Genomic DNA, 12,664 nt, shown 5'->3' with positions numbered 1-12,664 from the left:
TTTCTGTTTTTTAATAATTAAAAAATTTTAAAAAACTATTTTCGCTTTGTCATTATTGGGTATTGATGAGGAAAAACATTGTATTTAACCCATTTTAGAATAAGGCTGTAATGTCACAAAATGTGGAAAAGGGGAATGTGCAATATACCTGTTTATGGTCAATGGACATTTAATGAGCAAGTAAATTTATGGAGTTGAAATGGAACTGAGAGACGGTGACATGCACAAGCACACATGGACGTTATTTGGGGTATGCCCTACCTGGCATCTGTACAGGTTTTCTGAAGATACTTTTCTTCTCCTTCTTGGTGGTTTTGTCCTGGCCTGGTAACTTCTTACTGTCAGGTAAAGCCCCCTCGGCGGCATGGCTCTGAGTCTGTCTGGCCACTCCGTTGGTCTGGGACTGAACCACGCTCAACCCACTGTTCTCCAGGGCTTGCTGTGTGGGTTCAGGGGTGACAGAGTTTAACAAAAACTGTGACTAATACTATGTATCAGTACATTTTCCCATCCATAGTATTGGGCAATACTGTGCTGTATGCCGAGCTAGGCTTCATGACACTAGGGATTAACATCGGTAACAGGGATCCCGGGACTGTCCTGGGCCCACTCTTTACATTTCCCAAAAAAAGGGAAATTACAACACTTTTCCCCCAATGTCGCACTAATGCAATTCCCCGAAATACACAACACGCGCAGCAGCAGATAGGCAAAAAATAGAATAGCACATTATCCAAACAGGTTGTTGCATAGAATCCTTTAGCCTAGCGTATTTACTTCACAAATTCAAAGCACACGCATAATTGACACTGCCAGACTGCACACGAGACCCGAATGGAGTACTCATCAGAAGCATAACTGAAAGTTCGATCCCGGTCCGGCCCAAGCCTGGTGAGCTGAAGCACAAACCTGGTCCCACATTTAAATGAGCCAGAAACCGATTCCCATTCAAAACCAAGTTGAAAACAAAGATGTGCCAGGGTTCTCACAAAATAAGATTGTCGCTGTGCCACTATTTAAAGATTTCACAACAAGTGAAACTGACATTTAGTAATGACACAGTAACTTTGATCGCCAATGACATTGTTGTGAATTGCAAAATCATGTTCCTCAATTAATTCAGCGCATTTCAGCAGTAGGCCTCGGCCATCTCGACACAGAGTGCACCCCGAGCAGGCTATAGCGTTGTCGAATAATACCAACTTTGCAATTGCAGACAAACAAAAGTAAATTGAGCAAAATTGCTAAACTTGCTAGATAACCTCCTACGAATGACAGAACATCTCCCATTTGGCTAAATCTAGATGATTATGCAGATCGCAGATCAGCTCATGAATAACGGGGAGATGAAGAGAGGAAATTGTTTAAATATCAAGGTATCTTATATTTTTTTAATCTATGTTTAAAAGTAAAATATCCATATCTACTCCCACTGTATGTTGATCACACATTCTCTACCGAAGCTCTCATAATGGGCAGCAATATGAGAGAGCGCAGAGAAGTGGGTGAACTGTTATAGCTGTATTTTGACATGCATAGGCCAGATGTGCTTTGATAATCCAACCCCGGGATTACAGAATAAAGTCAGGATTTTTCATACGAGACTGGAGTGATGATTTTTTTGTTTTTCAGTGGAATTGGGACGATATATAGAGCCTAGGCTATCTTCCTAAGGCTACTACATAAGACAATAGATAACTAATACACTTGATTTAGGCTACATTATTTCATGCTACATGTTTCTGATCAGTGAACGAATAAATGCTTCCACTTGTCCAGCCAGAGATCAATTAACCAAATATACAGACAGACAAACAAACAAAATCACATTGATTGATTATGAGACAAGTCCCAGGCTTTTGGACGGGAGTAAGACAGGCTACTACGCAAGTGAAGAGCAAAATCCACTTATATAACATGCTAGCAAAATGTTCTGATCAGCTAATATAATGAGCAAACTAGTATAAAGATGATCATTAGCACTCACCTCAATTTAGCTAACATTTCCCCAGCTTAATTGTTACCAAATATCCAAATGGAGATTCAGTGAGAAAGAAAAAAATCCCCCACGCTTGTCTCAAAGCAGTTAAATGCTTTAAATGAGTATAAAAGGATGGATATTTTCATCATTCAGTCCAAGCAAGAATTTGATACATGCCTTCAATTGCATTAGCCTACTTCATTTTAATATTTTCATCATTCAGTTGATCATAACTAAGGTGAGTTTTTCTCTCTGTGCTTTTTCTAGGGCCAATGGCTGTTTCCCCGTCTCCTCACTCCGCTGCCGTCCACCTCTGCCGCGTTGTTCTCAACACCAGTTTAAATCAATATAACCTACTGTTTTCTAGAAATCAGTACCAGAAGTCCTCACAAGAATAGTAGACTAAAATTAGTAGATTCAGAGAAATTCTAACATTTTGCCGGTCCTCACTTGTAAAAAGGCTATTTTAGGCTTAGGGGTTAAGTTTAAGGTAAGGGTTACAATTAGGGTTAAGGTTAGGGTAAGGTTTAGGGAAAATAGGACTTTGAATTGGTCCCCAAAAAGTTCTCTCAAGTATAGTAAGACAGCTGTGTATGTACATATACGAAAGCACTCACTCACGCGTACGTCTGTGCGTGTACGCTTTTGCGCATGTGTATCTACGTGTATTCCTGTGTTATGGTTCCCACCTGTAGGATGTCCTGGTTGATGGCTGTCTCCAAGGTGATGGTCTGTTCTTGGGGCTGTGACTGGGTCCCCTCCCCTGTCACCTGCTCTGACAGCTCTAGGAGCTGCTGGATCACGTCAGTCACCACTTCGCTGCCCTCTGACCCCGCCACTCCCTGACCCGACTCCTCCACCTCCTACAGGACAGCGAGGGAGGGTGTGAAGGTGGGGAGAATGAGAGGAGAAAAGGGAATACTGAGAATGGCAGAGGTGAGCTGATCTGAGCAGCGTAGAGCATTTTCTATCTTGTTTTGTTTTTTTGCAGTGCATCAGAGATGAGTGAATTTTTAAGGAAGTCTAGTTCACCTAATTAATACTGTATCTGAACACCTGATTTTCAAGGTTCCATTTACATACAAAAACACGATGCCATTTTATGAAAATGAGAGGCTTTTTTATATTGAGACCCACTCTGAAATAATCACATAAAAATCTGCATGTAGTGGTAGAGCTACAGGGAAGTTCCAATGTGGGTGTGTGGGTCTGATCCCTCAGCATCAGGCTAGGTGCAGCGTGAGGCAGCAAACTGAATGCAGAGGTTAGAAACCAAATCAGGAGAAACTTCTAGAAGTTCACATCATCTGCATGCACTCACTCACCTGTGTGTTGGCCGATTCCTCGATGAGCAAGATGTGCATCTTGCTGATGTGAGCGTTGAGACTGCCCAGCTTTTTGAACACACAGCTACAGTCCATGCACGGGAACAGTGGTACTCCCGTAAGCTGAAGAGACACATATACAGGAAACAAAGTCAGTACACATACAACTGTGATTATCAATTAATGTGCTGTTAAAGGCCTAAATGCTTTCATTGGATATGATGCCATTGGGAATTAGCTGAAGTCTGCATTTTTAGTACATTTTTTATATTAAAAATAAATGATTTTGCATTAGGTAAAAACAATACAAAATGACCTAATACCATGTCATTATAATTTAATACCAACTACAATATACAGTACACTGAGTGTACAAAACATTTGGAACACCTTCCTAATATTGAGTTGCTCCTCACACTTTTGCCCTCAGAACAGCCTCAATTCATTGGGGCATAGGTGTCGAAAGCATTTCACAGGGATGCTGGCCTATGTTGACTCCAATGCTTCCCACAGTTGTGTCAAGTTGCCTGTATTTCCTTTGGGTGGGTTCTTGATACACACAGGAAACTGTGAAAATAACTGCAACGCTGCTGGGTTTGACACTCAAACCAGTGCGCCTGGCACCTTTTTATTTTATTTTTTATTTATCCATTACTTTACCAGGTAAGTTGACTGAGAACACGTTCTCATTTGCAGCAACGACCTAGGGAATAGTCACAGGGGAGAGGAGGGGGATGAATGAGCCTATTGTAAACCCTATACAGGGCAGTGTCCCTAATCATTGCCCTGGGGCATTGGGATATTTTTTATTTTTTTTAGACCAGAGGAAAGAGTGCCTTCTACTGGCCCTCCAACACCACTTCCAGCAGCATCTGGTCTTCCATCCAGGAACTGACCAGGACCAACCCTGCTTAGCTTCAGAAGCAAGCCAGCAGTGGTATGCAGGGTGGTATGCTGCTGGCTCAATTACCTATTACCATAACCCATTGAAAAGGCATTGAAGTCTTTTTTATTTAACCTTTATTTAACTAACTAACTAAAAAAAATCCCAATGTGTAGGGTGCCATCTTTCGGATGGGACGTTAAACGGGTGTCCTGACTCTCTGAGGTCATTAAAGATCCCATGACACTTATTGTAAGTGGAGGTGTGCCCCGGTGTCCTGGCTAAATTCCCAATCTGTCCCTCAAACCATCATGGTCACCTAATAATCCCCAGTTTACAATTGGCTCATTCACCCCCCTCCTCCCCCCTGTAACTATTCTCCAGGTCGTTGCTGTAAATGAGAACGTGTTCTCAGTCAACTTAACTGGTTAAATAACGGATAAATAAATAAATAAATAAATAAACTAGGCAAGTCCGTTAAGAACAAATTCTTATTTACAATGACGGCCTAGGAACAGTGGGTTAACTGTCTTGTTCAGGGGCAAAACGACAGATTTTTACCCAACGCTCTAACCACTAGGCTACCTGCCACCCATTTTGTCCTGCCCATTCACCCTCTGAATGGCACACATACACAACCAATTGTTACAAGACTTAAAAATCCTTCTTTAACCCGTCTCCTCCCCTTCATCTACAATGATTGAAGTGGATTTAACAAGTGACAATAAGGGATCATAGCCTTCACCTGGATTCACCTGGTCAGTCCATGTCATGGAAAGAGCAGGTGTTCCTAACTGTATATATTATACATATTGTATCTTCAGCCAAGAGGGATATTACAAATATTAATCTTCTGATTATTTTAAAGGGCAATCTAATATAAGGCAGCAATTAGGATAGAGAACAATTTCATGCAAAAACTTTGGGGTAATCAAAAAACAGTCCCACTTCCCTGTCCATATTCCAGATGCTTCTGCTTATGAAATGTATTCCCACTCACATTTGACTTTAATATATTCATAAAGTCCGTTCATAAAGCCGAGGTCCTGACTGCCAGAGTATGTGGAGGAACACTTGTGAGAATCACATGCATTATTCAAACATGTTGAACAGCTGCGGTTTGGGGCTTCAGGGGAGATTCAATCAACTCACTGCATCATTGTCAGTTAGCGTTTTTTGTCCGTCAGTGCTACGGACGCTCTTTAAAATCTCTTCCCCATTTGTTAAAAAAATTAATAATAATTTGACGGGCTCCGTAAAAAATTATCACATGTATTTGTTGTGAGGGGTGGGGAAAATTGAATGGCTAGCTGATTAAGTTGGCCACTCAATAAAAAGTACAAAGCCTCACATTTGCATGTCCTCATTTGCACAGATGTAAGTAATGGTGACTAGCGGACACAAATACGATGAAAGTAGCACTCAGGTCCAGAAGAGTGTACAGTCATTCACTCACTCAAAACATCTACCTATAAACACCAACTCCTAGACTGCAATCATCAACCAGAATTACCCTGAGACTGCTTTCCATTTAAGCTCATTATTTTCCCATGGAACGTCAAATGCAAGTGGGGCAAAAAAGTATTTAGTCAGCCACCAATTGTGCAAGTTGTCCCCACTTAAAAAGATGAGAGAGGCCTATAATTTTCATCATAGGTACACTTCAACTATGACAGACAAAATGAGAAGAAAAAAAATCCAGAAAATCACATTGTAGGATTTTTTATGAATTTATTTGCAAATTATGGTGGAAAATAAGTATTTGGTCAATAACAAAAGTTTCTCAATACTTTGTTATATACCCTTTGTTGGCAATGACAGAGGTCAAACGTTTTCTGTAAGTCTTCACAAGGTTTTCACACACTGTTGCTGGTATTTTGGCCCATTCCTCCATGCAGATCTCCTTTAAAGCAGTGATACGTTGGGGCTGTTGCTGGGCAACACGGACTTTCTTTTTCTGGCTAGGCCACTCCAGGACCTTGAAATGCTTCTTACGAAGCCACTCCTTCATTTCCCGGGCGGTGTGTTTGGGATCATTGTCATGCTGAAAGACCCAGCCACGTTTCATCTTCAATGCCCTTGCTGATGGAAGGAGGTTTTCACTCAAAATCTCACAATACATGGCCCCATTCATTCTTTCCTTTACACGGATCAGTCGTCCTGGTCCCTTTGCATAAAAACAGCCCCAAAGCATGATGTTTCCACCCCCATGCTTCACAGTAGGTATGGTGTTCTTTGGATGCAATGCAGCATTCTTTGTCCTCCAAACATGACAAGTTGAGTTTTAACCAAAAAGTTATATTTTGGTTTCATCTGACCATATGACATTCTCCCAATCTTCTTCTGGATCATCCAAATGCTCTCAAACAAACTTCAGATTGGCCTGGACATGTACTGGCTTAAGCAGGGGGACACGTCTGGCACTGCAGGATTTGAATCCCTGGCGGCGTAGTGTAACCAAGCTGCTTACCTATTGCAGATTCAGTCCTCCCAGCCTGGTGCAGGTCTACAATTTGGTTTCTGGTGTCCTTTGACAGCTCTTTGGTCTTGGCCATAGTGGAGTTTGGAGTGTGACTGTTTGAGGTTGTGGACAGGTGTCTTTTATACTGATAACAAGTTCAAACAGGTGCCATTAATACAGGTAACGAGTGGAGGACAGAGGAGCCTCTTCAAGAAGAAGTTACAGGTCTGTGAGAGCCAGAAATCTTGCTTGTTTGTAGGTGACCAAATACTTATTTTCCACCATATTTTGCAAATTAATTAAAAATCCTACAAATGTGAATTTCTGGGGGTTTTTTCTCTCATTTTGTCTGTATTAGTTCAAGTGTACCTATGATGACAATTACAGTTCTCTCATCTTTTTAAGTGGGAGAACTTGCACAATTGGTGGCTGACTAAATACTTTTTTGCCCCACTGTATGTGACAATATCACAGATGTGTGCAATGTTGCTACATCAGTAATAGAAGCTTCTGTTTCATAATAAAGTTCTATATTATTTCTGTGTATCTAACTGATTAAAGACAAAAGGGGGGGTCAAAGGCCTGAAGACACAAGACCCTCCCCATATCAAATCCATTTCTTACTAATGACAATGTATGATTTGTCTGTCATCTGAATGCATGCAGAGGCTTTTTTTAATTAACAAGCTCTGTTACAGACAGTGTAATAGAATGGAAGCCTTCTTTTCTGAGTGGTAAAGTCAGTCCAGATAGCCTTAGACTCTACCCTAAATGGCATATACAGTGGGGTCCAAAATTATGGACACCCTTGATTAAGATCAGTGGTGGAAAAAGTACCCAATTATCATACTTGAGTAAAAGATAACTTAATAGAAAATGACTCAAGTAAAAGTGAAAGTCACTCAGTAAAATACCAATTGAGTAAAAGTCTAAAAAGTATTTGGCTTAAAATGTACTTAAGTATCAAAAGTAAATGTAATTGCTAAAATATACAGCACCAGTCAAAAGTTTGGAATGAGTAGGCGTGTCCTGAGTTTTGTTATTTTTTACTATTTTCTGCATGGTAGTAGAACAGTGAAGACATCAAAACTATGAAATAACACATATGGAATCATGTAGTAACCAAAAAGTGTCAAACAAATCAAAATATATTTAGATTCATCAAAGAAGCCACCATTTGTCTTGACAGCTTTGCACACTCTTGACATTCTCTCAACCAGCTTCATGAGGTAGTCACCTGGAATGCATTAAATTAACCTCTCTAGGGTAGAGGGCAGCAAGAATTTTAAATGAAAAGCATGCCCAAATTAAACGGCCTGCTCCTCGGGCCCAGAAGATATATGCATATAACTGGTAGATATGGATAGAAAACACTCTAAAGTTTCCAAAACTGTTATAATAGTGTCTGTGAGTATAATATAAATGATTTGGCAGGCGAAAACCTGAGAAAAATCCATTCAGGAAGTTTTTTTTGGGGGGGGTTGTAGTTTTCTATTCAATGCCATTACAGATCCATTGACTTAGGACTCCATTTGCAGTTCCTATGTCTCAAAAAGCATCAAGTGCTATAATGAAACTGGCTCTCAGAAGACCCAGAGTTACCTCTGCTCCAGAGGACAAGTTCATTAGAGTTAATTGCACCTCAGATTGCAGCCCAAATAAATGCTTCACATTGTTACTTGAACTGACACATCTCAACATCAACTGTTCAGAGGAGACTGCGTGAATCAGGCTTTCATGTTCAAATTGCTGCAAAGAAACCACTACTAAAGGACACCAATAAGAAGAGACTTGCTTGGGCCAAGAAACACGAGCAATGGATATTAAATCGGTGGAAATCTATCCTTTGGTCTGACGAGTCCAAATTTGAGAGTTTTGGTGAGTAGGTGAACGGATGATTATTTAGAATTCAAGGCACACTTAACCAGCATGGCTACCACAGCATTCTGCAGCGATACACCATCCCATCTGGGATGTGCAAGGTGATGTAGTTCGTTGGTTGTTTACCTCAGAGTGCACTCTCTGGACGTGCGAGTGCAGGTTGCCCTTCTGCGAGAAGGAAGCGGGGCAAAAGATGCAGAGGTGGGGCTTCTCTCCCGTGTGCCTCACCATATGGGTCTGCAGCACCACTTTCTGGTTGAAGGCCTTGCTGCAGTGGCTGCACTTGTACGGCCGCTCGCCTGGGTGGGAGGGGAGAGAGGATAGATGGGAGAGAGAACACAACTCAATACATCTGGGTGGTATAGATCAGTGGTTCTCAAATTGTAGGTCGGCAGGTGGTGTGTGTGTGGGGGGGGGGGGGGCTGAATTGTTAAGAAACTCAGTCAGGCTTTCAACTTACTCTTGAAAGTTGTAATAGTAGAATCCACAAGATGCAATTGGGTATTGCATCATCAGTTTTCCTGTTGTCATGTCAGTTATTGCATACTTCAGAGAGCTATTTATTTATTTATAAGAAATTTCAAGATCAACTAGCCCATGTCAGCTAATGTGTTTTTGCCCATAGATTTTGTTGTACTGTTTGAGTCACTTAAATAACACATGAATACACATTAGACATTGCAAAATTTATAGAATTGCAAGAAAGTGTGCTTTTAAACTGAAAAATGTTCTCTGTACCCCATGACAAAATGTGAGAGGGAGAGAGAGGAAGGCAGAGAAAGAACGCGAAAGGGATAATCAATGAGGGGCTGTGCGTTCTCTGGAAAATAAAGCATGACGTGGAAGGTGTGTTCCACAACACTTCCGTGGAGTTGCATTATTTGACAGAGAATGCATAGGGCCCTGAGGTGATTATCTAAATTTATACCATGGCTATATGTTTACTAGCTAGCTAAGTTGCCTTGGTAACCAAACAAATAGACTTGCTAGCTTAGCTAACTAAACCAATATCCTAGCTGGCTATTATAAAAATCGAATTGAACATTTCCAATGATATTTCCAATTGAGCTTTTGCTTAAAAAAGCAGCAAAAAAAAATGTAAGAATGAACTTCATTGCCATTGAATTATACCGTGCAATTTTACTGTGCATTATAGGGAAATAATGCACGCCCTAGAATGCCATTCAAGCCAATCAGAAACAAGTATTCAACAATCTGATGGTATAAAACTCGGTGGTTTGAGCCCTGAATTCTGATAGACCATATACCACAGGTATGGCAAAACATTTAGTTTTACTACTCTAATTACATTAGTAACCAGTTTATAATAGCAACAAGGCTCCTTGTGGGGGGGGTTGTGATATATGGGCAATTTCCCAAGGCTAAGGGCTGCACTCCATGTTGCGTCGTGCATAAGAACAGCCCTTAACCATGGTCATATACCACACCTCCTCTTACCTTATTGCTTAAGTATACCTCGTTGGTATGGAGAAAAAGAGGGAAAGAATGGTAAAGAGCTAACACACACTACTCAATAAACCTGGGGAGGTAGAGATACACCTGAGGGGTACAAAGTGAAATGAGAGAGAGGACGGACAGACCAGTAAATAGACCCTTTCCCAGCATACAACACATTTTACTGGTTGAAGTTGAAGTGTTAATATAATGCAGTTGATTTGCGAGGACACAAACATTATATTAAGCAGAAAATTCATAAGAGCCTTAAATATCCAATTATAATCCAAAAGTACTGTGAAATGCACTCATTAGCAACATGTAAATAGAGGCTTTTTTTTGCAGGCATTCTATTAGAACTCCCCCTTATTCTGCCACCAACTTACACACATCGCCCTCGTGTGGCAATGTTTGCAAACACAGAAAAGGTGTCTATATCCCGCAGGAAAACTACTGCTTACATTTACATTTTAGTCCCGAGATGAGGTAGAGGATCATTTAAGATACTGTTTGAAGAGGTAGAGTTTCAGATGTTTTCGGAAGTTGGGCAGGGACTCTGCTGTCCTGGCTTCAGGTGGGAAGCTGGTTCTACCATTGGGGTGCCAGGACAGAGAAGAGCTTGGACTGGGCTGAGTGGGAGCTGCCCTCCCGTAGGGGTTGGAGGGCCAAGAGTCCTGAGGTGGCAGAACAGAGTGCTCGGGTTGGGGTGTAGGGCTTGAGCATAGCCTGAAGGTAGGGAGGGGCAGTTCCTCTTGCTGTTCTGTAGGTAAGCACCATGGTCTTGTAGTGGATGCGAGCTTCGACTGGAAGCCAGTGGAGTGTGTGGAGGAGCGAGGTGACATGAGAGAACTTGGGAAGGTAAAAACCAGGCAGGCTGTAGAATTCTGGATATGTTGCAGGGATTTGATGGCACAAGCGGAGGCCAGCCAACAGCGAGTTGAAGTAATCCAGAAGGGAGAGGACAGTGCCTGGATTAGGACCTGCGCCGCTTCCTGTGTAAAGAGCAGCTCCATCTTGTCTAAGTTGAGCTTGAGGTGGTGGGCCGACATCCAAGTTGAGATATCTGGCAGGCACGCAGAGATGTCGTCACCTGGGTGTCAGAAATGGTGAAGGGGAAAAGTAGTTTAGTGTCATTCGCATAGCAATGATAGGAGAGACCATGTGAGGGTATGACGGAGCCGAGTGACTCGGTATATAGAGAGAAGAGGAGAGGGCTGGGAGACACCAGTAGAGTACATGGTGCAGCCACAGATCCTCTCCATGTCACCTGGTAAGAGCGGCCTGCCAGGTAGGATGCAATCCAAGAGTGTGCAGAACATGAGACGCCCAGCCCTGAGAGGGTGGAGAGGAGGATATGATGGTTCACAGTGTCGAAAGCAGGAGATTGTTCTTAACCTCCTAGACCTGAGGAGAGAGAGTCAGCTTTGGCAGTGAAGAGCCTCCGTGACACAGAGAAGAGCAGTCTTGGTTGAGTGAACAGTTGTGAAGCCTGACTGCTCAGGGAGATCTTAGTTTAGCTAAGCTGAGAAGCCCACAGGGACTAACTTGTCTTGCTTTAGACAATGAGGATGTGGAATCAGAGCAGAGGAGGATACTTAGCTGACAATACCGGCTTTAGTTTCAGATAGCTGACTGGAGCCCGCAGGCTGAGCTTGAAGCCCCATAGTTCCCCTTCAGCACGTCCGTTAACGTGCTGTTTGAGATTCAGAGCACAGGCCAACCATCTCCAGCACAGCATTAGTCATCCATCTAGCCCACAAATTAACATTAAGATGAGGTGGCATGGAGGGGCTCAGTGAGGAAGGATAGCTGAAGCTCTGAATGAACTGAGAGGAGTCTGGGTTGGGAGTCTGCGCTTAATGTGCACTTATCTCAGGTGATATGTCCGAAAGGAAAGCAGTAGGTGTATTGGCAAAGAAGGGCAACTTCTGAAAATGTTAAGATTATTTCAAATCAAATGTATTGGTCACATACACATGGTTAGCAGATATTTATGAGTGTGGCGAAATGCTTTTGGTTCTAGTTGACAGTGCAGTAATATCTGACAAGTAATCTAACAATTCCCCAACAACTACCGAATGCACACAAATCTAAAAGGGAGGAATGGATATGTACACTACCGTTCAAAAGTTTGGGGTCACTTAGAAATGTCCTTGTTTTTGAAAGAAAATAATTTTTTTTGTCCATTAATATAACATCAAATTGATCAGAAATACAGTGTAGACATTGATAATGTTGTAAATGACTATTGTAGCTGGAAACGGCTGATTTATGGAATATCTACACAGGCGTACAGATGCCCATTATCAGCAACCATCACTCCTGTGTTTCAATGACACGTTGTGTTAGCTAATCCAAGTTTATAATTTTAAAATGCTAAATGATCATCAGAAAACCCTTTTGCACTTATGTTAGCACAGCTGAAAACTGTTGTACTGATTAAAGCAGCAATAGAACTGGCCACCTTTAGACTAGTTGAATATCTGGAGCATCAGCATTTCTGGTTTTGATTAAAGGCTCAAAATGGCCAGAAACAAAGTACTTTCTTCTGAAACTCATCAGTCTATTCTAGTTCTGAGAAATGAAGGCTATTCCATGTGAGAAATTGCCAAGAAACTAAAGAACTCGTACAACTCTTTTCACAGAACAGCCCAAACTGGCTCTAACCAGAATAGAAG

The 12,664-nt window shown here is 41.8% G+C and overlaps 1 protein-coding gene across 1 annotated transcript in view; it reads right to left on the bottom strand.

The window, feature by feature from the left end:
- Positions 1-12,664, bottom strand: part of LOC135522456 (zinc finger protein 236-like) — a 122,768-nt gene that overhangs the window by 97,701 nt on the left and 12,403 nt on the right. The window contains exons 6-9 of the mRNA XM_064948730.1: positions 8,658-8,830; positions 3,307-3,429; positions 2,671-2,844; positions 262-439 (exon numbers count right to left, since the gene is read on the bottom strand). Of these exons, the coding sequence (XP_064804802.1) occupies positions 262-439; positions 2,671-2,844; positions 3,307-3,429; positions 8,658-8,830 (648 nt within the window). The remainder of the gene's footprint in view (positions 1-261; positions 440-2,670; positions 2,845-3,306; positions 3,430-8,657; positions 8,831-12,664) is intronic.

Source organism: Oncorhynchus masou, chromosome 30 (genome assembly GCF_036934945.1).
Source record: "Oncorhynchus masou masou isolate Uvic2021 chromosome 30, UVic_Omas_1.1, whole genome shotgun sequence".
NCBI lineage: Eukaryota > Metazoa > Chordata > Actinopteri > Salmoniformes > Salmonidae > Oncorhynchus > Oncorhynchus masou.
The sequence above is the reverse complement of the archived record's forward strand: the minus strand, read 5'-3'. Positions and strand labels throughout refer to the sequence as shown.